Source organism: Falco biarmicus, chromosome 4, assembly GCF_023638135.1.
Source record: "Falco biarmicus isolate bFalBia1 chromosome 4, bFalBia1.pri, whole genome shotgun sequence".
In the NCBI taxonomy this organism is placed as follows: Eukaryota; Metazoa; Chordata; class Aves; order Falconiformes; family Falconidae; genus Falco; species Falco biarmicus.
The window spans coordinates 15766593-15792024 of NC_079291.1; the positions used below are offsets into that span (position 1 = coordinate 15766593).

General features: G+C 49.0%; 1 protein-coding gene across 1 annotated transcript; it reads left to right on the top strand.

The window, feature by feature from the left end:
• Positions 1 to 10514: 10514 nt before the first annotated feature.
• On the top strand, positions 10515 to 18790 carry CLEC3B (C-type lectin domain family 3 member B). Its single transcript, XM_056338283.1, has 3 exons — positions 10515 to 10798; positions 15399 to 15497; positions 16813 to 18790. Exons 1-3 carry the CDS (start codon positions 10693 to 10695, stop codon positions 17211 to 17213), a joined length of 606 nt encoding a protein of 201 aa, XP_056194258.1. The 5' UTR covers positions 10515 to 10692; the 3' UTR covers positions 17214 to 18790.
• Positions 18791 to 25432: the final 6642 nt, after the last annotated feature.

The window sequence follows — 25432 nt, forward strand, 5'->3', positions numbered from 1 at the left end:
TTGCCTGGGAAGTGCTTGAGTCTCTTTTCCTGAGTGACTGGTGTAGGTTCCACTTAATTCTGTTTGCATGTGTTGCACTTCTGCAGACCAGCTACGGTGTTATAAAGCATATATGGGGTTGTCCTCCGTACAACACAAGCCAGGTTTTGGGCCTCTTAACATTTTTCTGTTGTTGTTCACCAGCCAGATGAGAACAGCACTTGGTGGAAGCCTTGCTTCAAATTACCTTACTTTTCTTTGAATGAAATATGGTTAGATTTTACTATAAATACAACATAGTCCCAAGTTTCTATTTCATATTTTAAGCCAGGATTTCTTTGCTTTCTAGTGTTCTGCCTATCCCTTTTGCCAGCAGGTACAATAGTAACCTTGCCAAAACCTCTCACTGTGGCTAAGGTAGAAGGGAAAATAAGTTAATTTTTAAGAGTTTGATACTTCAGCTGGAAAAGCATATTACTTGTCAGAAATGATCCTTTATAGGGAAAGACAGAAGATGACAGATAAGGTATGCAATGAAGTTGTATCACCAGGTCTTCAAAGCAGTGGATTCCCTCCTTACACCAACTGGCTGGCCCAGCAGACAGTTAGAGCTGTTTGTTTGGCAGGGTAGGAAGAGACAACAGATGGAAGAAGTCAGAGGAAAAAGCTGATTTTCAAGAAGTTGATTTTTCTGCGGCAAGTATTAGAAACATTGTTTGGAACAAATATGGCAAAAGTTAGTACAATAATCCAGGAATTTTTTAGCTCTTACTCAGGCAGCATTTTCTGAATTTCCTGTTTTAATTTCCTGGCATCAGATTAAGAACGTTATTTTGACTGGAACGTGCTGATGGGGAGAAGGGGAAGACTTGCTGAAGGAGAGTTGTAGCTATAGGTTAAAACATATTATGGCTCAAACTAATAATCATGATCACATTAAAATATATGGTGTACTTAAGGTCCCCAAGTCTCTTCAGCCCTTTTCCTAGAGCTCATTCATATAGTTGTTCAAGGTGACTGCAATACTACTGTGTATTTAAGATATGTGTAGCCACTACTAAAATGAGCAGGCAGGTTAAATAAATATATATAAATAAATTGTCCCACAAAACTTACCCAAAATGTCTGTTCTGAAGAGGTGGGATTTTTTCAGTATTCTTAAGTAATGGCTTAGTTAAGTTGCAATAGTGGTACGTAGTAATACAGCCAAGAAGTGACAATGGTTACACATACTCTTTTTAATCACTCCAGTAGAGTTATTCTATGTGAGGCAAAGACTAACCTGACATCAGCTTTATAGTAGCTGTGATCCATTTCTTGCCATGCAAAGCTACTTGTAAGAAAGTAGAAAAAAAACTAAAAAGGAAGGGAGGAACATTTACAGTACCTTAAACTTACCACAGGCAGTTTTTGTTTGGTCATGTATCCTTTAATGTTTCAGAAAATGGTTAATCTAAATCTCAAGTCTTAAACCACAGCCATTGTCTGAATAGCTGTTGCCTGTTTTGTTACAGATTTGGGGTTGGATACCAAAAAGGCTGCCCAGACTTACTTACAGGGTGAATTTTGTAACATGGTAGTAACAGCATGTTTCTACATAGCCTTCCAGCTGAAGGTTCTCCAAGCATCTTGCAAGTTACATCATTTAAGATGCTTCTTGTCCCCTCTTCAGATTCTTTTCGTATTAAATTGATTGTTACCAATTTAAATGGTGGGGGTGGGGAGTGGGGGACTGTACCTCAGTGTGTTTCAGGTTTAACTGACACCTCTGTGGAGGTAAATATATGTGCCTGCCCTTTACTTTTTAGTAACGATGGCAAATATTTACCCCATCTGAGATCCAGGGTATATGCTCAAGATACCTAAAAAGCAAACTCTTGGTACCTGAGCACCTGTGTCTGCTGCCAGCACAGAGCAACCTGTGGAGCAGCTGTGTATACAGAAATGGCTACCTCAGTCCCAAAGTACTTGATATCAAGCACTTCCTGCAAGCATGACTGTAATTAACGTGGTGCAAGTATCTGCAGTGCCTCCTCTAACCATGCGTGTCCTCCCCCCAGGTCTGCTGCAGGTGTGTAAGCAGGCACAGAATGAATTGGGAGTTTTCAAGCGGTCCTGTTGCTTCCACACTTGCTACCTCCCATCTGTTGGCATGGAAAAGCATTGGGCCTGCATTGTGACCCTAGTTCAGACTGGGGATGCTTCTACCCCTGAAATATAAATAATGAGCCTGGCCAAAAGTATTATACAGCTGTTAGTTGGTCTCCGCTCCCCCTGGAGGTTTGCTGCTACCAGCTTATGTCCCAAATGGATAAACAAAGCTCCGACAAGGGTAAAAGGGCCTACAGCTCTTCCACTTGATACATCTGCCAAGAAATCTTTGAGGCTGTGGTTCTCAGGCATGTTAAGAGCTGTGCTGCCCATTTCTATTTTTTTTTTTTTTTTAGCTTTCTTTAACCCCTCCCTTCCATCCCAAACAAAAATAGCAGTTAGATTTTTTAATGGAGGCTTCATCTGAGACTACTCCTGTTCCCATCTGGGCTGGTGGAAAGTTCCATGTGTTGCTGTGCAGATATTGCCACGTTCTCATTGACTCCAGTCCAGTAGAACTAAGAGGAAACATCTGTGGAGCGGGATAGCTCTCTGTTTGTCCCAGAAATTAATTGCTTCTGCTGGGAGTGTCGAGAGGCTGAAAGCTGTGTACTAGAGATGAGGAGTCTAGCAAGTCGTGCTGAGCTTCTATTTGTGTTGCTTAAAAAGCACCCAGCTGCAATTTACGGTTGGGTTTTTTTTTCCTCCTTCCCCGTGTACCCCAGCTTAGAGGTCTGTTTGACAGGGACAGTCCCCCTGAGGGAGGAGGGCTAGGCTGTAGGTTGGTGGACCAGGCTGGTTTGCTTCTCATGTTCCTCCAGATCTGTGTTTGCCCTCAGGCTGATGCGCAGCAGATTTACCAAGCCCAGGAATCCCATCAGCAAATGTTTTCCAACTAGTAGCAGTTCAGTATTGCAGTTACGTAGTTTGGGGAGGAGAGGGGAGCTTGTTCTGCCTGGGACAGGGGGGCAATGGGGAGGAGAGGGCAGTGCCACTTGCAGTCAGGCTTTGTGAAAACTTGCTTCAGCACAGCCTGTTGTAAAGACAAGTTAGTGTGAGCCAGAGCTTGCCCATGGTTCCCGTGAGACTGAAGCATTCAAGTCTCTTCGAGGGGTCTTAATGCCTTGATTTGATGTAGATAATACGGATTTTCTGCATTTTTTCTGTAAACAGGAATTAATTGGGATTTACCACCTTCTACTACAGCTGCCTCCAGCTTTTCTTTTAAGCTTCTGCAGACGCCACTGCTTCCTTGAGCAGCAGGATGTTCTCCAGCCCTGCTGTGGCGCTGGTTTACTTTGCCTGTAGCAAGCAGCCACTGCGACCGAGAGGGGGCAAGAAGAGACTCTGTGACCGGTGAGACCTGGGCTCTCCAGTCCTTACCCCAGAGCCTTGTTCCCACCTTTCCTTTAACACACTTGAGTAAAGTGCAAGAGCAGGTCTGCAAGTGGGACTGAAGCTCTTAGCTGTCAGCCTCTGCTGTTCCTCCCAGCTCCCCAGCCTCTCATCTCCTAGGACGCTGTTCCTTCTCGCGCAAAATGGGATGCGCCTGTTAGCTGTGCCTGGCAGAGGCAGGTGTCACCTGCCTGCTCCCTGCTGGCAGGGAGGCGGCAGCCAGGGACTGGTTTCAGGCTGGCACTTGAGGTGCCTGGTCCCTCACTCTGTCTGTGAAGTCTCAGACTCCCAGTGTCAGTGCTCAGCCACAGCAGGGCACTTTGGTGCCCATCTCCCCACAGAGAGACTGCGGTTCCTCGGTTTTCCCCGTGGATCAGCTGCATTTCTAACTGTTCAGTAATAAAAACCTTTTTGCTGTTCCTGCAAAATGATGTTAGGATCTCAAAGGTGCTGCTGTTAATGACTCCCTGGTGACGGTTTCAGCCTCAGTTTCATCGACTGGAGCACTTGAATAAGGCTGTGGTTATCTTAAAAGCTCTGTGAACATCTCTGTTGCCATTCTGTTCTCAAGATGAGGGTAGTAGCAGCAGCACAAGCACACCTGAGTTTTCACATCACATCATTTGTAGGTGAGATTTGATCTGTCTGATTTAGATGGAGAAGATCATGGTTACTGCAGCCCCTTAGCTAATACCTTCCGAGGGGAAAAAGGAAATTAAATCTCAGCCGCTTTCTGAAGTACAGGGGCCCTCTTCCACTCAGCTGGCATGGTGGGGACTGCAGCCAAGCCAGTTGCGCTCGGGTGTTGGAGGTCCTTGGAGCCACCAGCCTGCAGGCCTGCCCTTCCAGAGGAGCACTTTCACTACACATTCTTCCTGTGTTTTGGCAAACGGTAAGTTTTGCTATTTGCAGCGTTGGAAACCTATGGGTTGAAAAGTCTTGCTTTGACTCCAGCCCCTTTTCTTTTCCCCAGCGAGAGACTAGCTTGCATCTGATGAGGCTTTTCAAGGGCATGGATTGCTTCCTTCCTGCTGTCTGATCACACAGACTTTTCTCTAAATTTAAAAAAATTCAGGAATTCATGAGACTGACCTTGAAATTCTCTTACAATCCATAATTCAGCATCCACAGCCAGATGAAAGCAAACCTGTCTCTCAAAGGTGAGAATGACATGCAACAAGATCATAAGCTGGCAGAACTGCCATCTGCTTGCCAGTTCTAAAATACTGACTGCGATTTCAACGGTGACTTCACTTGAGCTGGTGCCGAGACAGGCGGTTTTGTGCAGCCTGCTTGGCAAACCTACACAATTAGGAATTTCTCCAGTTTTGGTGTTAGATTTAGACACTTGACTACAGTTTTCCTTTGGCTGGTTGGACTTCGGGACACAGATGATGGGCAGAAAAGCGAAGTAGCGAAAACAGCCAGATTTACCCCTCGCCCACAGGAGCCGCATGCTCCAAACAGAAGGGAGGACGAGTCCTTTGGGGCAGCTCCTTTTGGAAAGAGGAGGATTTTAAGCAGTTGATAGCACCTGAGTTCAAGTTCCCCACGTTTGGGTCCAGTTTAAGGCCAAAGGATCTCATTTAGCACAGATCCTTCAGTCCCATAGACCACTGGTGAATGTAGGGTAGTGATGTGAGCCGTGCTTCCCATGGGATGTGATGGGAAGGCTCCCTGCTTAGGCTCAGAGCCCATTTCCTAAAGTTGGTGCTGGGGATAACGTTTTGGCAGAGTGCTGACTCCTTGGATTTCCCCATCATTGTCCTTATGAATACCACCCTTTCCTGAACTATTATTGCATTTCTTCTCGGTTGGTCTCAGAAACAATGATCCGCATCTCTGGCTCTTTTCATTTTAACCTGTTGTGGTGGTGTTTATGCTGGTGGAAACCGGGAATGATGCCATCACAAGTTTGGGCAGTGGCTAATTAATAGAAGAAATTTTCTTCTGTTAGCTGCACTTCCTTGCAGCATGTTTTACTGTCCGCTGCTGTTCCTCTCCCATTCTTCTTCAAGGTTACTGTGGTGTGGCTGAGGCTGCATGACCCCCCATGTAAAGATGCCTTTGGGCCTCCCCTTTGCTCTCCTGCTGTCAGTGCCAGCAGAGGAGGCAGGAGCCTTGCCAGAGGATGGGGGCTGCAGGCAAAAAGCAAGCATCGTTTCAGCATCGTGGTGGCCTGCCTTTGAACTGGTAGCAGCCTTGAAAAGCCAGGTCTGGTAACTGCTGATCTTGATAATAACTGTGTGAATGCTGTTATCTAGTCCACCCTTCCACTTTCCAGCCATTGTGCAGCAGTGCTGCTTCATTTCTTCACTTGGCGATACCTGCTCATTTCCTAGGAGCTGAATCAAAATAGCCTCTGATCTTGCTGCCCATTTCCTTGCCTGGCTGGGGATGAAATCGCAGGTCTGCATCGTTGCCAGGAGCATCCAGCTTCCTTTCATGGGCTTATTCCAGCCACTGTTTTGCTAACTGAAAGCCTTCCAAATTCAGCATCACAGCCTGCTTACTGGGTTTCCCAAAGCCACGTAAACTTTTCTGACTGCTTCCCTGCGGCCCTGGGACAGTTTCCATAAGCATAGGTTCTTCTGCCCTCTTTTTTTGGTTTTTTTATCTCAAACAATTTTCCTTATAGCTATGAGGAGCTACTTCATGTCTGACAAGGAGACCAGGCTTGAAACCAGGGAGTGAAGTGCTTTCGCTGGGAGGTAAAATCCACAATTACACAGATTTAAAAAGATCATGGACAAAGCCCTAGTTTCTTGGCACAATTACAGTCTGTCTACTTCTCATTAACCCTTCCATGAATTAGCTGTTGCTGTCTTTCCCCCGCTGCCTGCTCCCTTTCTCTCCGATGGGCTACATGTGCCACGAGCCTCCCAGCTGGTTCTCCTCAGCTCTCATGTTTGCTGCTTCTCTTCCAGCCCTGAAGGGGAAGGAAGGGGCCGCGTTGCCAAAACCTTGCTGCTGTCTTCCAGTTCTGTTAGTTCATCTAATAGAAAGGCTTACCTCTTCCCACCTCCCACGCCTCCCTTACATAAGAAGTGTGAATCATCGGGATCTCGAAAGCGTGGTGTCTGCCCAAAGAGCCACCTTCAAAGGGACCACCCATAGTCCTGTGACTTAACTGGAACCGCAGCCTGGGGCTTCAGCAGGAGCCCGGGCTGGGGACCGGCAGGAGTCTTCCAGCTTTTAGGTGCCCGTTCCCTGTAGCATCCCCTTCTGGGCTCATTGCAGCAAGACTTCAGCTTGCTTCTGTCAGGTGGGTTTGCAGGGGTTTAAGAGCTTTTAAAGTGTCAAGGATTGGTTTTCTTTCAGTCTACATAGGGCAGAATTGGAGTAAAGCTCCCTGTGAATAGGTGTTACAGCGAGACAAGTTTTTTGAGTCTACTTCTCTTCATTTTTTCTCTCTTTCAAGAAAAACAACGGTGGCATCCAGCACAGGACCTGCTGGCTGGCACAGGGAGAGGTCCCTTTGGTTGCAGACCTGTTCTTCAAGCGCTAATGGAAAGCCACCCAGCCCTTCTCATTTCGGCTGGGGAACTGGAGAAATGCAATGCACTGGCAGGTCCCAGACACCTGTGGTTAGGGATTGCTGGCAGACTCCACACCAGAGCCACCCGTTTCACACGCAGCAGCAAAGGGAACATTCTGGGTTTTTTTCCCCAGCGTAGCAGGACTTGAATCAAAGTAAAGGCTGGCAAGCAAATCTGGAGCCAAGGAAAACTGGGAGGTGACGAGTTACCAAAAGTACTTTGGATAGGTAAGTGCTACTCAAGTGTCAAGAGAAGGGAGGATGTATGTGTATGCAGCTGTCTGGCATCTCCTGGGCTTCATTACATTTTGGGATAGTCCAGGCGGAAGAACAGCAAATCCCCAAAATACATATTCTCTGGCTTAAATTTGAGCGGGGTTACATGTGTGTGGTAAAGGGGAGTGAGAATCAAACCCGTTCCTCCTTGGCTTCATGAGCGTGGACTCCAAAGGAGCTCTATTCAGGTAGGATTATAAGGGCAGGGTTTTCCTTAATCAGTACAAGTGAAGGCAGGGAAACGGTTGTGGCCAAACTAAATCAAGGGCAGCTGTTTTTCCAGCCACACCCCTGTTTATCTCGGACTTTTTATGCTCCCACAACTCCAGTGGTTCACATTGTGCTGGGTGGCATCTTGCCTTAATTTTTCAGAAAAGATTTAAGGTTAATGGCCAATGTCAAGAGCACTTTGTTCTACAAAATGCCCATCCTTCTCTCCTTTCTCTGCGTGAATTTTCTCCGCTTGCTGAGATTGTTCCTGTCCCTCTTGCAGGAAAGGCTCACCCACTTGCGTTGCAGCTGCTGAACGACCAGCACCCAAAACACCAGGCAGTGGCCTTGGTTTAGGCTGCAGTGTTGCTCAGCGCAGCCTGGCTGCTCCAAGAAGTCAGGCTGGGACCCTGCAAGGGGCCCTCAAGGAGAACGGCTCTTTGTGGAACTTGTTCCCCCTGTCCCGAGTGCAGCTCATCCCAGCTCTCTGTTACAGCTCTAAGGGTACTTAGAAGCCTGAACGTTCCCAAAACTGAGTGAAGACCCAAATCTCTAAGCATTTTTGGTCACCTAACCACTCAGGTGGCCCTGGGGAGGACCCCTCACATACTCAGCCTGGTCCAAGGTGGTGGGTGTGAAGCGTCAACCAGCTTTTCAGAGCCGCTGTGTCTTATGAAATGTCTGTACTTTGACAGACCTGGTAGTCTGGTTCCAGCTGGGACGGAGTTAATTTTCTTCCTAGTAGCTGGTGCAGTGCTGCGTCTTGGATTTAGAATGAGAATAATGCTGATAACACATGGATGTGTTTAGTTGTTGCTAACAGCGGTGTTTGCATTATGTCAAGGACTTTCCCAGGCCCTGCCAGCGAGGAGGCTGGGGGTGCACAAGGAGTTGGGAGGGGACACAGCCCGGACAGCTGACCCCAGCTGACCAAAGGAGTATTCCATACCACAGAATGTCATGCTTGGTATATAACTGGGGGGACTTAGTTGTGGGGGGCAGGACTGCTGCTGGGACTGGCCGGGCAGCGGGTGGTGAGCAACTGTATTGTGCATCACCTGGTTTGGTTGGATTATTTTTTTTCCTTGAGTTTTATTTCTCTTTCTCATCTTGCTGTCTCTTACTATTATTCGTAGTAGTAGTATGTTTATTAAACTGTTCTTATTTCAACCCATAGATTTTACCTTTGGGGTTTTTTTCGAGATTCTCTTCCCCATCCCACTGGAGGAGGTGAGGGAGTGAATAAGCGGCTGCATGGTATTTAGTTGCTTGCTGGGGTTAAGCCACAGCACCTGGCTACAAGATACTTTGGATTATTGTCCCTGGTGCATGCCGGGTTTCCTAAGTGCACAGTGCACCTCTAGGTTTTGATTCTCACAAGTGTGACTACTGCCAGGGGAGGAAGGGAAGTGGTCCAGTGCCAGGCAGATGCAATGCACTTTGCGTGGAGATGGAGCCGCCTTTCTCTTAGCGGGGCATCTGCAGCAGCGGATCAAACATCCGCCCAGGTTTCTTCGTCCCTGCTTTTGCCCAGACCTGCCAAAACACTGTCCCTTTTCAGATCATTTTTGGAACAAAGTTGTAGAAACTGAGATCTCCTCACTGCTGGTGGGGTTAGGCAGACTCAAAATGCCTCCAGCTGCCAGCCAGGGCAATGGAAAGGGTTAAAGAGCAACATGATGAGCAGCTCTCTGGTTTGCTTAAAACCTCTGGAGCTGTTGTTTAGTTTCCTGTACTACAGAACCAAAAGCAGGTTTGGAAAATGAAAAGCACATGAAGCCGCTGCATGGTCTGGTGGTGGGGATGTGTTTGCCACCAAAGGAGTCTCGCTCCCCTGGAAGGTGCCACCCAGATGCCTCCAAGGTCTCAGTGTGATGCTGCTGCCAAGTAGCCCCACAGCACTGACCACCCCTGTCCTTGCAAAATTGCTACAGGGGTACAGGACGGTATGGCCAATGCAGATGTTTTCCACCCTGAGGATGGGAATCACTGTGTGGAGAGCGATTTACACTGGAACTGCCCCAGAACTGGCGACTGGAGCCAGGGCTGGAAGCCACCCTGTCCCCAGGGTGCAAGGAAAAGGGAGGTGAACACCAGGTCATCCCCTGCTGCCTCCCAGCCCCAGGTAGGTCCCACAGCTGAGGGGGAGTGCCACCAAGCTGCCCCACATGGGCATAGGCCAAAGCCTTATCCTGCAATATAAATTTGGTTGCTGGGAGAGAGCAAAGGCACAGCCGTGCACACCACAGGGCAGCTGTGCACAGCAACCCCCTTTCTGGGGGGGACTGTCTCCAAAAATAGAGATCCAAACCTATTGTGTTGGAAGCTGCCCTCAGGCAGAGCTGCCCAGCACCTGCCTCCCATCCCCGCAGGGAGGAGGGAAACAGGGGTCCCCGCAGCAGGAGTCACCCTCCAGAGGGGACCTCATACAGAGATGGGAAGAGGCAGACAATGAGGCGCCAGTCTCATCTCTTATGGAGAAGCACTGATGGCAGGACAACCCCCCCAAGGCCGTGGTAGAATTGCTTTTCTGAGGGGTAAGTGCTGTCCTACTCCATGAGCAAGGACTACCCTAGAAAAAAAAAAGCCCTTTGCCCCTGTGGCTGCGCTCAGGCTGAGGGGATTACAGCAGCCCCTTGCAGTGGGAACAAACCAGACATCTCCATGCAGTTGTGCCATGGCAAGGAGTGGGCTGCTCAGTCCCCCCCGCACTGCCTCTGTTGGGGCTGGCAGCATCCCCTGCGGGCAGCCCTGCCGAGGGGCTGCCCGGGCACCTGGCCCCTTTCTGTTCTCTCAGCCGCCCAAACGCTGTTTCACACCTTGTGGTGTCGATGCCATCAGTGACACACAAGATCAAACTCACGGCATTTTGCTAAAGAAACTTAGGAAATCATTCCAGCTGTATTCACAGCCTTTCCTCATGTTTAGCTTAGCAGGCTTTCATTCCCTTTTTTTTTTTTTTTTTTTTTAAAGAAAAAAAAAACGCACAAAAACAATCAGTGTGCTAAGAAACGCAAACCCGCTGGGATGTTTTCAGCCTTGGCTGGAGCCGCCGGAGCCCCCCCCGGGCCGGGCGGCTGCCGCTGGCCGGGGCTCAGCGGGCGGCTTTCTGGGACAGCCATTCGCGATCCCAGGCGGTGCGAAGCCGGCTGTGCGGGCAGGGCAGAGCCACTCCACCTCCGCTCGGCACCGACGGCAGCGGCATGGCGCTCCGGGGAGCCTGCCTGCTCCTCTGCATCCTCTCCCTCGCCCAGGTCTCCAGCCAGCAAACTGCCAAAGTCCGGCAAAAACCTGGGGCTTCCAAGAAAGGTAAGAAGCGGCGGCACCTTCCCCACAAGGAAACCTTGCGGGGGATGCAATTAGCCTGGTCCTTTGGGCATTTAACAGCGCTTTAATGAAACTGTAAAAGGCATCTTAAAACCTAATGAAGTGTCTTTCCCCCACCACCGCCCCGTGGGAATGACTGTGTGGCCCTTCTGTAAAGCAGTGAGGGTACTGAAATGCTTTTTGGGGAGTTGTACCTTCGATAAATCTGATGGAGCATCTTGGTCAGAATTTCAGAGGGCACCGCATTTTCCGTGTTACCTCTAAGGTTTGCCCCGCACTTTTCCTCTACTAAAATCTCCATTTCTATGACCCCCTACCCCTCCTCGTTAACTTTACAGAAGCAAGTGGCAGATGACTGACAACTGTTGTAGATTTGGAGACAAGAGTAGGCAGATAATATATAACCCATTAAATACCAACATCGATCTTCATTTTAAAAGGCTTGCCCCGGGTGTATGTCAAGCTGTACGCAGGCTCCAACTACTCAGGCTTATCAGAGGGCAATGCACACAAAAAGATGCCTAAGTTTTCTTTTCCCTGGTGGTGTTGGGTTTTTTTTATTTTTTCTTCTTTTTTGCTGCTGCCCCAGCCTTTCTCTTTCTGACTGAATGCACCTTAATTATAGGAGCAGGCAGGTCGGGAAGCAGCTTGTGTTGCAGCCCGGCGGCGTGTGAGCCCACCTGCCCGGTGTGTCCGACTGCACTTGCATGGGCTTAGACTGCTTCTGGCAGGCGCTTTCCTGCTTGGAATGAAGCAGAGAGTGAAGAAGCATCCCAGGAATTTGCTTGGCCGGGCTGCTCTCTATGCTCACCCGGTGTCTGTTTTCATTGGATCCCATCCTTGAGAAATTTTTCCTTTTTCTCCCATTAGATCTTTCTATGAAATCATGGCATAGCTGCTTATTCCATATCCTTAGTCTGTGGCTGTTTTCTAGAGAAAAAAACACACCCCTGGGTGCATTTAGGGTACACATGCATTGCACTTACTGGAGGTACTAAGAGAGAGATCAGTTTCTCAGAGAAATCTTATTTTCCTCTCTGTATCACTGCAGCTGCTGTTTGTAACTGATTGGTCACAAGAAGGTGGGAGAAAATTCACCTTTTTGACAGGAAAATTGGGCTCTGATTTAAAAACATTTGAGGAGAGGTATCCTGAAAAATCAAGCCATCTGCAACAGCTGGTGGCAATTTTTACTGAGAGCTTAGGAGTTGCTTTGCAAAGGAGAGGTCAAGTTTTCTGTGGGGAAAAGGAGAAAAAAAAAAAACAAACTTGGCATTTTTTGGCCAGATGCATCCAGCCCCGTGGCAGGTCAGCTGCCCTGCCTTTACTGGAAACTTCCATCGTTTCTTGGTTAATGCCAGGGGGTGGGGAAGGGGGGAGGAAAGCACTACAACTGCCCTGCCAGGCTCCTCTTCACCCCCCAGCCCCTGGCCACATCCAAGCCTGCCTGCCCACCTGCTGCAGGGGCCAGGGCTCAGCTGCTCCTGCCCTGAGCGATGACAGGATGGTCCGGTCCTGTCCCATCCCCAACCCCATCCCAGCTCACCCCCTGCCTTTCACCCGGGAGGGTCGGGCAGGGTGAAGCCACTGGAGGGTTGGGGTGTTTGGCTGGATTTATTTTTTTTTAATCTGTTCAGCCAAACCACAGATGTTAGAAAAGAAAGCAATGATTCAAGCCAAGCTTTTCCTCTCTTTTTGTTTTTTTTACTTTTTTTTTGTTTGGTTTTTTTTCTCTTCTTTTTTTTGTAATTATTGCTTACATTTGGATCTGCTTCAGAACAAAAATGGTGCTGTTTCAACATGAAAAAGCCAAACCACAACATTTAGGAAATGCTGAGACAGCACATTCACTTTGCCTGCTGTTGGGTTTTTTCACCCCCAAATTGCTCTCCAGTGATTTTTCCAGATGCAGCAGTTCAGCAAACTCTCCCTGAACCCCAATGTCTTGGGGGACAGGTGGGATTCCAGCAGTCTTGTTAAGAAGGGTGTCCAGGGAAGGCAGGTGATAGCACCTCCCAGCTGGGGGGGGGGGGGGGGGCAGGGGGGGCTCCCCTTGGTCACATTGGAGTGCTAGGGGCATCTTTGCATAGCACTCACGTGTATTTTTAAGGTAATTGGAGATGGAAATCAGAGCCCGGATGCTTAAATCATCGGATAGGGACTGATTTGGGCTCCACCCCTGATGCCACCCAAAACTTCAGTATAATGGCACTTCCCTGAAGATGCCTGTGAACACTTACAGTGATACAAAGCCACCGCAGGTGCATTCGGTCCCCTCCTCTGATCCAGGGACAGACTGCAATATGGGACCTGACCTCTGTCTGGGACATCTGTGGAAATGCCTTGTGTTACAAGAACTACTGATGGCCAATACTGTGAACCAGAGCGATGCTCACCCTGCTGGGGGACAGAAACCCATTCAGGTGGGAATAAAACAGATGATGCTTAGCTGAGCTAAGCAACCCAGATATAGATCCAAATTTCATATAGGGGTAGTTAAATAATCAAAAAGAAGTACAGAGGGCTGTGTTTGTTATTCAGCATATGATTAGAGTAAGGAAAACCAGGCAAGAGCTCCCATTTGCAGCGTCCAATATGTTACTGGCTAGGCTTTCAAACCAAGAGACTGTTGCGACTCACATCCTTCTGTGAGTCTTCTTTTCATCTTGTCTCTGCCCACGCTTAACCCCAGTGCTGACACTCAGACACCCAAGGACCCGCTCCAGCTCCCGCGAGCGACACTGGCAGCTGCCACGCTGGCTTCAGGCACAGGAAACCCAAGCTATAAGTAGCCACGATCATGGGCTGTGGGAGGCAAGCCTTGAGGAAGAGACAGCACAGAGGCAAAACCCTCTGGCAATAACATAGAAAACTCAACTCCTGTTTGATGCAGCCGCGGTACTGGCTTTGTAGCCGAAGTGCAAATCCACTGCTCCCAGTTCTCCCTGGGACACCCCACTGAATGCGCTGCTGTAGGAACATGCTGTGGCCCGGGATTTGGGAATGAGGTGGTGAAAAGGGACAGGGCCCTTAGGCAGTTATTCAGGAGGTGTGTCACCTTGTGTGGCAGGGACCCTCCAGATGGGAACCCACCAGCAAACTCTGCTGGAACGAGGTAAGGAGCTGCCCCAGCAAGACTAATTGGCAGCGCTGTGGCCCTTGGATGTTACTTAAACCTAAGTGACATCCCTTCTGCTGCCAGACAAGCTCCGTGGAAAACAAAGGGCATTAATTAGCTGTTTCCCACAAAGTGTTTTCATCAAAGGCAGCAAAACAACTAGTGCCTCGGTGTTAAGTGGGCCCATTAAAGTTAATTGAGCAATGAGCAAAGCAGCTTAATGCCCTCCTCCTGGTTCCTCAGGCTTTTTATAATCAGGGCACCATGTAATCTTTGGACTGGTCAGCATCCAAGCTACTTCTCCATTTGCCTGGTCTGGTGCCTTGGCTCCTCATCTCCTTGACCCTTGAGGAAGCCCATCCTACTGCCTTCGTGGACAAATTGTCCCCTTTCACCCTGTGAGGACTACCAGATGCTTATGCCAGGCAAGGTAAAGCAATAGGAGCAGTAGAGATAGCGTAATGAGTACAAATGCCTCAATGTTCGATCTCCTACCGTCTCCAAGACATAAGGGTCCTTCTAGTTCTAGACAGGAAAAATCCAAGTACCAATGAATAGCTGGTTGGAGCCATTGTAGAGGCAACACACCTAGCAAGACACGGACTTTAATAGCTGGCTTAACCAACTCCCCAGCCAAAAAGGTGTCTTCTCATGGCAGGAGAGCAGGTTTTGGGTACCTGCACTGGGGATGCTGAAGGCAGAGGGGAGATGGAGGCAGCTGTGATGGCCTGAGGGATGGCGTGGTTGGTGGGCTGAGGGCTGGGGTGGCTGGTGGTGCAGGGCAGACCTAGTGGAGGTACTCCAGCACTTCCTGCTGAGCATCAGCCTGGCGAGAAAAGCGCTTTCCTGCCAGCACAGACAGGGGCACAGCAAGGAGTACATACAGAGAAAATCGTGCGTTAGGGTGTTGAAGGGAAGCTAGGAAGGTGTGCTGTGAGTAGAGAGAGGGAGGGCGTGTTTTTGAGGAATTGAAAAAAAAAATCCTATTCATCAGCAGCTTGAAGTTCCCCACAAAACACTTGTGTGTGGCAGGACTCCGGCTCAGGCAGAGCAGCATCAGATGGTGTTCTGCATTTTGGGAGCTTGACCCCAGTGCAGCACCACCCCAGGTGAGTGCCCTACATAAGGGCTCCAGAGACGAGCCCCTTGCAACATTCATATGTGTGACCACCACCCCAGCACTGCAGCAGCAGCCCAAGGGGAGACCCCCTGCAGCACAAATCCCCACAGGGTGCAAAGACCCGAAACCCAAACTGGGAACCCTGTGTTGACAGTGGAACCAGGCTGGTGAGCACTCACTCTGATGGGTGTGTGACAGTCAACAGGTGTTGACTTTGTGGATTCATTTTGTTTGTCTTTCTTTGAGGGCAGAGAAATGGGGAGTTCTGCTGATAAGAACAGCTTTGGTTGTGTCCCCTGGGGATGCAACCAATGTTTATGCTCCTCCCTTGATTCCTCCAACAGATGGTGTGAGCCTCAAAATGATTGAAGACCTGAAGGACATGATTGACAACATCTCTCAGGAGGTTGCTCTACTGAAGGAAAAGCAAGCACTCCAGACAGGTAAAGGACTCACTGAAGGCAGCATGGCTTTTGCTTTGAGAGAGGAGCTGCTTATAAAGCGGCTACTATCTCTCCACACGTTCCGACAAGAGATGCCCAAGTGCCCTGCAACAAGGAGTCCATCATGGGGAGAGCAGCTGGGGGAATCAAAGCAAAGTGCGGGGTCATTGCAATTCCTCCAAGCAGGTGAAACCCCTTGAGCAGTTAATGACTTGAGTTGTGCAGCACGTGCCCTCCCCCCTTTTATGTGCTAGAGCTTCCCTTTTGTAAAGCTATGGATAGTGCTATGACGCTAAGCCAGATGTTAATTTTCATTTATGAGTTGGAAGTATGGGTAATGGATTAGTCTGTGCTTTAGTCAAATGTAGCTTACGCTTTTGTCCGGTCCCCAGTGAAATGGTGACCTGGTCTCTTATACGTACCATGCTGTTGCCCAAGGAACTTCACTGGAGGTCGGTCCCACCACGCTTCACTGAACACATATAGAGGATGGTCCCAAAATGTCCATCTTCTAGCCAGGCTCCACAGTTATTCTGTGCAAACTCCACCGATGTTGATGGGAGAGAGATTTGCAGAACGTGAAACAGAAATGAGATGAAAATGCAAGTTAAGGAGATTTTTTTCCTTGAAAGAAAAGGAACACTTAAAAGCAAAATCAAGGCTTTAGTTCCAAACTCACATTCACTGAGATGTAATTGGTTTGGATATTAATACATGGCTCTGATTAGTTATTGTTTGGCTACAGTACCCTGCATTCTCAAGATTTAGAGCTTAAAAGAAAAAAAAATATTGCCATTCTTAACAATAAAGTCAGAGGCAAGTAGAAATTTCCGCTGAAGACCTCGAGCTATGCAAGCATAACACTTCTGATCAAAGCTTATTAAAAAAAGGTGGGTTTTTTTCATCCTGCGTAATTAAGATGATTGAATTGGCATTGCAGATTTTCCCCCCAAATACTCCAACACTGGGCAGTGCCCATCACCACCTTTGCCTCCCACAAACCCGTGAGAGAAGAGCAAGGCCAGGGGAAGGGGCAGGAGAACCAGGCTGTGCCTCTGCTCCAGTGGTGGCAGAGCCCAGGAGGGGGGCAGGGGCACCCCGAGGTCCATTTTTCCCATCGGTTTGCAGATGGGGAGGAGATGCAGGAGGGAGAGGGCCCCCGGGACCCCCTCACAGCCGAGGGTTGCTGCGCAGCCTAAGCAGTGAAAACTGTTGTTTGGCCGCCACGTTTGTGGCTGCCGCTTCTTCCCAGGCACCATTTTTAAAACCAATTCCCTTTCTGTCTTTTTGTTCTGTTCATGTGGTAACCTCTCAGTCTGCCTGAAAGGCACCAAAATTCACCTCAAATGCTTTCTCGCATTTTCGGAGACCAAGTCGTACCACGAGGCCAGCGAAAACTGCATTTCGCAGGGCGGCACGCTCAGCACCCCGCAGAGTGGGGAGGAGAACGATGCTCTCTACGACTACATGCGCAAGAGCATCGGCTCGGAGGCAGAGATCTGGCTGGGCCTCAATGACATGGCGGCGGAGGGCAAGTGGGTCGACATGACGGGTGGCCCCATCCGCTACAAGAACTGGGAGACTGAAATCACCACCCAGCCCGACGGAGGCAAGTTGGAAAACTGCGCAGCTTTGTCAGGGGCTGCCGTCGGCAAGTGGTTTGACAAGAGGTGCAAAGACCAGCTGCCCTACGTCTGCCAGTTCATGATTGTGTAGCAGCAGGGGCTCCCCCCTGCCCGCCTGCCACCCGGGGCTCCCCCCTGGGCAGCAGGATGATAAAGCTATAAGTATGTGTACATGTACGTATGCACACACGCACACACGTTCAAGTAGAGTCACTCTTTGCAGAGAGAGTCGTCACGGCTCGGTGTCGGATTAGAGAGCATTAGAGCATTGTGTTTGGCCACATCCAACCCTGTTAGCAGCTGCATCGTTCTTACTAAGGCGTGATTTATAAATACATATTTTTTACACAGGGAATTTATTAGGACAGGTCGGTTGTTTCAGCAAAGAACCAGTACAGCAGTCCAGCCTGGCAGAGAGCCGCCTTGCCTGCCCCCCAGGGCTGTTGCTCTGCAATGTCCTTTCCCATCTTGCTGAGCTTTGCTGGGACACCAGCGCAGCTAGTTCTTGCTTTCTTCTGTTTTGCTTCCCCATAAGCCCTGGCAGCAATCCATGGGAGCTCCTTGTTCCTCACAGTGCCCCGATTCAGGCTCCCTGTGGATCAAGGTCCTGCCTCCATGAGCAGGGGGAGTTACTCCTGCTTTGCTTTGAGATACACAATTGGGCTTATTGGCCAACTACCAGCTGCTCAAAGGGTTGTTCGACTAGTTTTGTTATATGCATGAATGAATTAGCAAGTAACAGGCATGGGTCAACTTACTGAAAAGGCAAGTGTCTTTCCAGAAGTGTTCCCCACTTGCTGGTCCTTTTCTCATCTGCCAGAAGCCAGTTTCACTGATTTCAGTGGGAGAGCGGGACCTGCTGCCAGCTATTTAGAAAAAATCCCATCGGAAACTTGGTCTATGCTCCAGCATTATGAGGGAAGCAGCGACAGCATAGTCAGTCAAATATATTCTGGGAAACAGAAGATGAAAATATTATATCAATAACAGAAACATAATGCTATTAGGGAATATGCTGCCATATAAAAAACAACTGTGCATTGAAAATGAACCCCAGAACAACTTATTTCAGCAGCTTTAGGAATCACCTGACCTGTTGCAGTGATGGAAACCCAGCTGAAATAGTCCGGTCCTTGTTGGTCCAGGCACAGTCCTCATCAAACACAAACCTGCCGAGTACTGTTTGTGCTGATAAAGTCATGCCCTGCTGAAGGTCTGGCCTCAGTAATTTTTTGCTGGGGAAAGGGTTAAAGAAACAAAAAAAAAGTGAAATAAACAGCAACGATGGGAAAACAGTGCAGGGTCCCCCAACAGCTTAACGAAGCTTTGCTGGCTGTTGGCTGAAAGGTATCAGCGGTTCTTTGCAGTCCAGTGCCTGGAAGTAGCCCCTCCAGTTGGGGTCACGTCCCCTGCGCTGCCAGGTTGGGGGTCTCGGGACATGATGCTCTTGAGGAGCCCATGGGAGAGGTATCTCGATTTGCTGCTTTGTTTAAAAACAGTAACGGTGGGTCTTCTAAGACATCGAGTGGGAGCCAAGCTGGAAGGTTCGAAACACACACACGCACATACACACACCTGCAGAGTGCACACTTCCGAGGCTGTCACTATTGCCAAACTCTCCGCTGTTCAAATGACTATAAAATAAAGAAATATATATAGCTTGCTGAAGGAATGGTGTTGCGTCAATGTGATTGGAGTGCTTTCTTCTCCTTGCATTTCTCTTCAGAGCAGCTTCAGGGATCTGTCAGAAGGTCAGAGATATCAAAGGCAGAGGGGAAAAGCAGAAAGCGAGAGCTTTATCCCGCCCTATGATATGGTTTATAGGATTCCCCCCATCCCCCACCCCCCCCTTGCTGTTATCATCCCAGTCACATGCCACATGTGGGATACAGGCAGGGAATCCTTTTATAGGAAAATAAGATTTCCTTCCTCCCCTTGCTGCTAGGAAATGTCACTCTGCGATACATGCCAGCTCAGAAGAAAAGTCCTTCCCTCACCCCCGTTTGGCAGCAGTAGCAGTGCCGGGGGAGGTGGCACCTCAGGTCCCAGCACAGAGCCAGCGCTTCCCAGGCTGCCTCCCACCTCCTCTGCAACAAGCCGAGCTGCAGCATCTCCAAGCATCCCTCTCCTTCCCCCACTGAGTTGGCGACGACTTCTCTCTCCTCCTCCTCATCACCCCACAAAGGAAAGAAGATCATACATGAAGAAGACAGTGCTCCACACACGTCTGGGAGGTTTCAGCTGCTGCAGAACTGCATGTGAAATTAGGTTGCTCTTGCACAAGATGACAGCCCTTTGCTGAACTTTACTCTGGTCGCTGATCCTGAAGGTTTCCAAAGCTCTTTGCTGTAGGTCACAGTTACACCCTACAAGCCAGCTTGTCTCAATATAAACCCTCTAGTTCCCTTGGCACATGATCCCTCCACATTTTGAGATACAAAGCTGGAAGTGTTGCTGCCTTTGATCCTGACTGGTCATAAACCACAAGGTCTTAAAACACAAATGTGTGGTCAGAGAAGTGAACAGAGGGCTTCTATGGGAACTAAAGAGGGGCAATGTGAAAGCCACGGACCCTGGCAATGCTGAGCTTTGGGGAAGACGCGGGTGCTGTAGCGGGACCATCTCTGCATGGAGTGTGAGTCTGAAAAACAGCCGTGGAGATGGATGCCAAAGGATATTCCCAGAGAGGACATTGAAGACTCAATCTGTCAAAATCTAGAGAATAACAAGTTGCTCTCAGCAGATTTCTTGCTCGTATCTCTCTTGCTCTCTGTTTTCACATAGCTACACTCCTGCCAGCACCATTCTTCATAGATGTTTTGCTCTTCTAAAGCTGGGAGGAGCACAGGAAAGGGTGGCTTTGCTCCTGCTGTAGTTGTTGGATCCAGGATGCCAAAACTGACCTTGCAGTTCCAGGGTTGCATTTATGAGTTTAGTATTATTCTACATGCTGTTTCTTACTATGCATTATGGATTACGAATTTTGTTTTAAAAGCCAAAGAAAAAGAAATTCTAGAAGATACCTCACCCTTGCTTACCACAGCATTCTTTTGTTTGTTTGTGGCCAACCCCATGTTTTGTGCTCACAGTGAATGATGGGGTGCAGGGGTTGAACAGGGGACACTGTCTGTCCCCACTCCAGACAGGCTCAATGGGAACTGCCCAGAGCAGATGTGGTCCATCTGCTGGGAGCTGGGACAAGCATCACTTCTTTGATCTTCCGTTAAATCTTTTTGGCACTCAAGCCAGAGAGCAACATCTGCTGTCCGCAAAGCGTGGTCACAACCGAAGGCATGCAGACTAATGGAAAGAAACCTCAGCTCTTCCCCAAGAAAAAGAAATGTGGAAGCGATCACATCTGAACCAATGTACTGCGATGCCTGCAGTCTCCAGCAAACCTCATGTCATTAAAATAGGAGATGTTGTGTATGTAAGGTCCCGTGCTACTGATGGCGCTGCTCAGCTGCCTGAGGCTCTGTAACACAGCAGAGGAAAGATGAAGCATGAAACGTGCATACATTTATATAAACAAAAGTTACTAGGGGAGCACACAGAATTACCCCAGCGCTATGCTGTCCACAGCTGACTTCAACAGAGCTATGCTAATCTACCCAACCGATTTCCCCAACCCCAGTTCACCAAGGTCCTGAAGTACCGGCAAAGACTAAATAGTTAAAAGTAAAATGGTTAACCAGAAAATGGGTAACACATTTCTGAAGTATCCCTCCCAGCAAGGGCCAGAACAGCACACTACGACCACAACCCAGCACCCTGGCCAGCAGCCATGTTGCTTTTGGCTTCCACCAGTAAAAGGGCCAGGTAGGCAAAGTGGGTAAGAATTTGGAAGTCACAAGTCAAAAGCTTGTTTTGAGCCCTGAATGCTTTTGTGGGACTCGGTCCTTAGCAGTTCTGGGTGAATTCATAGCAAGAGTTTGGTGACGTGGGAAAAGGACCCCAAGCAGCCAGAGGGTGAAGATTCACACTCAGAACAAGCAACCCAACCCCACACCTCTGCCCTTCATGCCCAGCCACGCAGCCTGGGGGTTACTCAGACCCAAGGCTCTCACCACATCAGCTGTGCCCTCTCCCTGTCATCTTTTGCAAGGAACAGCCCCCAAACCTCTGCTCCTGCCTGCCACGTGGGGAAGGCACTTCCCACCTCCAGCTGTGGGATGAGACCACCGGTAGGACGCCCCGCAAAAGGGAAGAACTTCTGCCCCAGCGCTGAGCCTTGCTGTTCCTGTAGGCTCTATTGTTTGGTCCCGCTTCTCCATAAGCAGTGAACCTCATTCAGTACCTGACCTCTCAGTCCCACCTCTTGCAAATAAAATGAAAACTAAATTAAATGAGTTAAAATATACTAAAGCCATCTATGTAGGATTTGGTATTAAAAAAAATAAAGGGAGGTAAATGCTAGAATAAGTATAAAGATACATTTTCCCAGCTCACAAGCCACCATAGGTGGAGAAGAAACACAGATCTGTGACGATCAACAAACAAGGGTCAGCCAGACAGCCACTGGGAGCGTAAGTATAAAACAGCTGGGGGTCACTATGCTGATGGAGAGTATAAAAATCATCTCGTAGGGGGTAGAAGATAAAACAGGGGATGAAAGAATATCAGCCTGTGGTGTACAGAGTGAAAAAACAGTGGTTTACCCCCTTTATCTCCAGTATAGAAGTACCTGGAGGGAGTCTAAAGGTGACTGCTAGGAACTGTTGCAAATACAGCTAAAACCAAACATCTGAGCTGCGACCAGCAGCCAGCAGCCTCACCGCCCCGTCCTGCCCCGTGCAAACAGGTCAGCGGCTGCATCACCTCGCTGCAGCCTCCCGCCCGCACACGTGTGCTGGGGCTCAGGCCACGGGTGCTGCCACCCAGCACCTGGTGCTTGCTCACCTGCGCTGTGCCCTCAGCGTCCAGCCTCACCCCAGGGAGGAAACAAAACCCCACAAACAGCCGTGCTGCCATGGGGTGAGGCCATCAACTAATCGCAGAAAATACTCACTTTCGCTCCAGCCCTGTTGGAAAGCTGACCCTGCACTTGCTGAAGAGAGCAAAACGCGCAAGCGGCTTGCCAACCTTGCAGGCTGGCAATGAAGAGCGCGTCCCAAGAAGCTCTGTTTAGGAAACACTGTTTGGGAAGCACTACACCTTATAGAAAGGAAAATACAAAAGGGGAAATAAAACCTACAGCACCCACTGCTTTGCAGAAATGCCCCCCGGCCAGCTTAATTTCCCACTGCACTATCAGTAACCTTATTTCTATCCCACCCATTGACAGGGATCCCCAAAGCCAGGTCCCTGGCATTCAGTGTTGTACCCTGTTTCTCAGGATCAACGAGGCCACATCTGGAGCTCCAGGTCTGGTTGTGGGCTCCCCAGTCCAGGGGGGACACAGGCTTACTGGAGTGAGCGCAGCAAAGGGCCACACCAATAGTGAAGGGACTGGGGCAGCTGCTGTATGAGGAGCTTGTGAGAGCTGAGGCTGCTCAGCCTGGAGGAGGGAAGGCTCAGGGGTCTTACCAACACGTTTAAGTGCCTGATGTGGGTGGGTAGGGAAGACAGAGCCATGGGCACCAACTGAAATACAGGAAATTCTGCTTAAAGAGACTGATAGAATCATTCAGGTTGGAAAAGACCTTTGAGATCATCAAGTCCAACCGTTAATGCAGGATTGCCAAGCCCACCACCAAACTATGTCCCTAAGCACTGCATCTACGCGTTTTTTAAACACCTCCAGAGATGGTAGAGAACCCTCTTTCTCTGTGAGGGTGGTCAGACCCTGGCACAAGTTGCCCAGAGAGGCTGTGGAGTGTCCACCCTTGGAGATACTCAAAAGCTGGTTGGACATGGCCCTGGACAACCTGCTCCACGGGACCTTGCTCTGAGCATGGGGTGGAACCAGGGGATCTGCAGAGCTCCCTGACAACCTCAGCCAGTCTACACAGACACCGAGCAAGTGTTCCTACCTACATAACTGGTTCCTCTTCTACAGTCACAGGAGAAAACCAGGCATTTCAGGGGGAGACCGACCTGATGTTGTATAAAAAAAAAAGGCTGTTGTATAAAAGCCTTCCTACAGAGGAAGGTTATCAAGAAAGACAATAAAATAACCTCTCATGGGATGGGATTTCTCTCCATAATGTTGCCACAGCTCTAGATACTAGGTTTTGCTGCTCTGCCAAGTATGATCAGAAGAGCTGAAACTTCATACAGCTATTCAACCAAAAGCAAACGAAATGTATTTTTATATTAAATGATCAGTCCAAACATAATTCACAAGTGGTTAGATGCAGTTGTGAATCAGCTCAACCACAGGGTCAGATTTGCTTTACTGTTAGAGCAGGGTGCTCCATGGGCAGCTTGAATTTCATCCGGATTCACGTGCAGTGTGGACACTGCTCTGTCTCTGAAAAGGCTTGCATTCAAACCCAAACCCCCTGAGTGCTGAGCCACATTGACACAGGGGACCCAAACCCCAGGAGACGGGTGATGCCACAGGTCCCGCCTGCCCATGCACCAGCACAGAGATGCTGCCACGCATATGCATGGAGGCTGGCTCTTGCACTTTGTTCTATAATGTATCAGAGCAGCAAGCCAAACCCTCAAGCGGGCAGACCTTAAACGAGTCAACTTTTGGGAAATGCTCCAGAAATAGCACTGGTTATAAACACAGTTAAACAATTGGCTCCTTTGAAGAGCGAGGGCCTGGAAGGAGCTGTGTGGGTGGGGTGCTATGTACCTACAGCAAGCGACTGACAGCCTGGAAACAGAACCTGCCTTAAAAAATGAAGCAGAACAACAATCAACGCTTTTTAAATCCCTAAATTAAAATGTGTGCACCAAAAAGGGATGTGAACACAGCGAGTAATTGTAGCGTATCGCTAGAAAAAAATAAGCAATTCTGAAAGCATGCTACTGGAGAAAAAAAAAACAACCACCTTACATATAAAATGTGGAAAGCCTAAAACCAAATAAAAATAACCATTACTGAGAATTTTTCCATCTTTTGAACATTCACAGGAATTGTTATGCCAGCCTACACAGGTAGCCTATTTTCAAGCCTGCTGGAACCGCAGTTGTAGGTAGTGTCCACAGCCAGATATAAAACCACCTCATGACTTTTATTAGGTGATAAATGCCCATTAAAAAGAGCAGACAGCCCCGGAGGACAAACTGCAGTGAGCAGTGCATGCATCCAAAACCAAAGGTTCAGCCTTTGATTCATGTCCTAACAGGGAGCCTGGATGATCCTGGAAGTCCATGAAAAATCACAGCCTTGAGTATCAGGAACTAGATGCATCAGGTGAGACAGAGCTCATGGTGCTGAGATACTGCCTTGTGATCACCCACCTTCTCACCTTCCCCTGCGGAGGGCAGAAGACACTGCTCCTTTCCTGACATCCTTCCCTTTTCCTGCTCTTCTTCCCCTTTCCCATTGCCCTGAATTCACACTCCTTGGGAATTAAAGTTGGTTGGGAATTAAAGTTGGTTGCTCCAGGCACGGGGACTTGGAAGTTGCATAAAAATTGTCTGTTAAAAAAACCTCCGCCACATAATCTGACAGTTCTCTAGCCTGCGTATCCGTTATCCATCCACGGAAACTGCGGCATGTTAGCACTTACCTGCACACATTGTATTTTGCAACAATTCAGCTACTTCTCCAGCTGCATCCCCACGGCACAGAGCAAGCTGGGATATTCAGTGTAGCGTTGAGGTATACAAGTGCAGCACTAGGAGTTCAGCTAACAGGAGCAATGAGGAATTACACATACCTGCGGTCTTAAGCCATACCTGGTCCAGGAACCCAGTTCTCTGTTAAATTCAAGCCTTCCCAGGCAGATAAAACAGGCCAGCACCACAGCAGCCAGCCCCTCTCACCCCTGCTCATCTCATGTACAAGTTCCCATCGACTCGCTCCCCAGCTGCTCTTAGCAGAGCTGCAGGGAAAATCCAGCTTTGTCAAAGGAGAGGGAAAACTGAGAAGACTACCAGGGTCATAACACCTATGTTCCAGCCTTTTGCCACAGCCACACCCCAGAGACACGATACTGCTTTATTCATTGGGAAAGGTAACCAGGCGGTGCGAACTTCGCCATGGGGAGCTGGTTTAGAGGCACAGGTTGGGGCAAGACAAGGCTCCTGGGCATCAAGCACCCTGGCGCCACATGCGCCCAGAAATGTCTGTGTTAGGGCTGTGATCATTCATGGCGCAGAGGGCACCTGAGTATCACAGACATTGCAGTTATGGGACCTCAGGTTTGAATTCTGCACAGTGAAAGACAACACACACACACAAAATAAGAG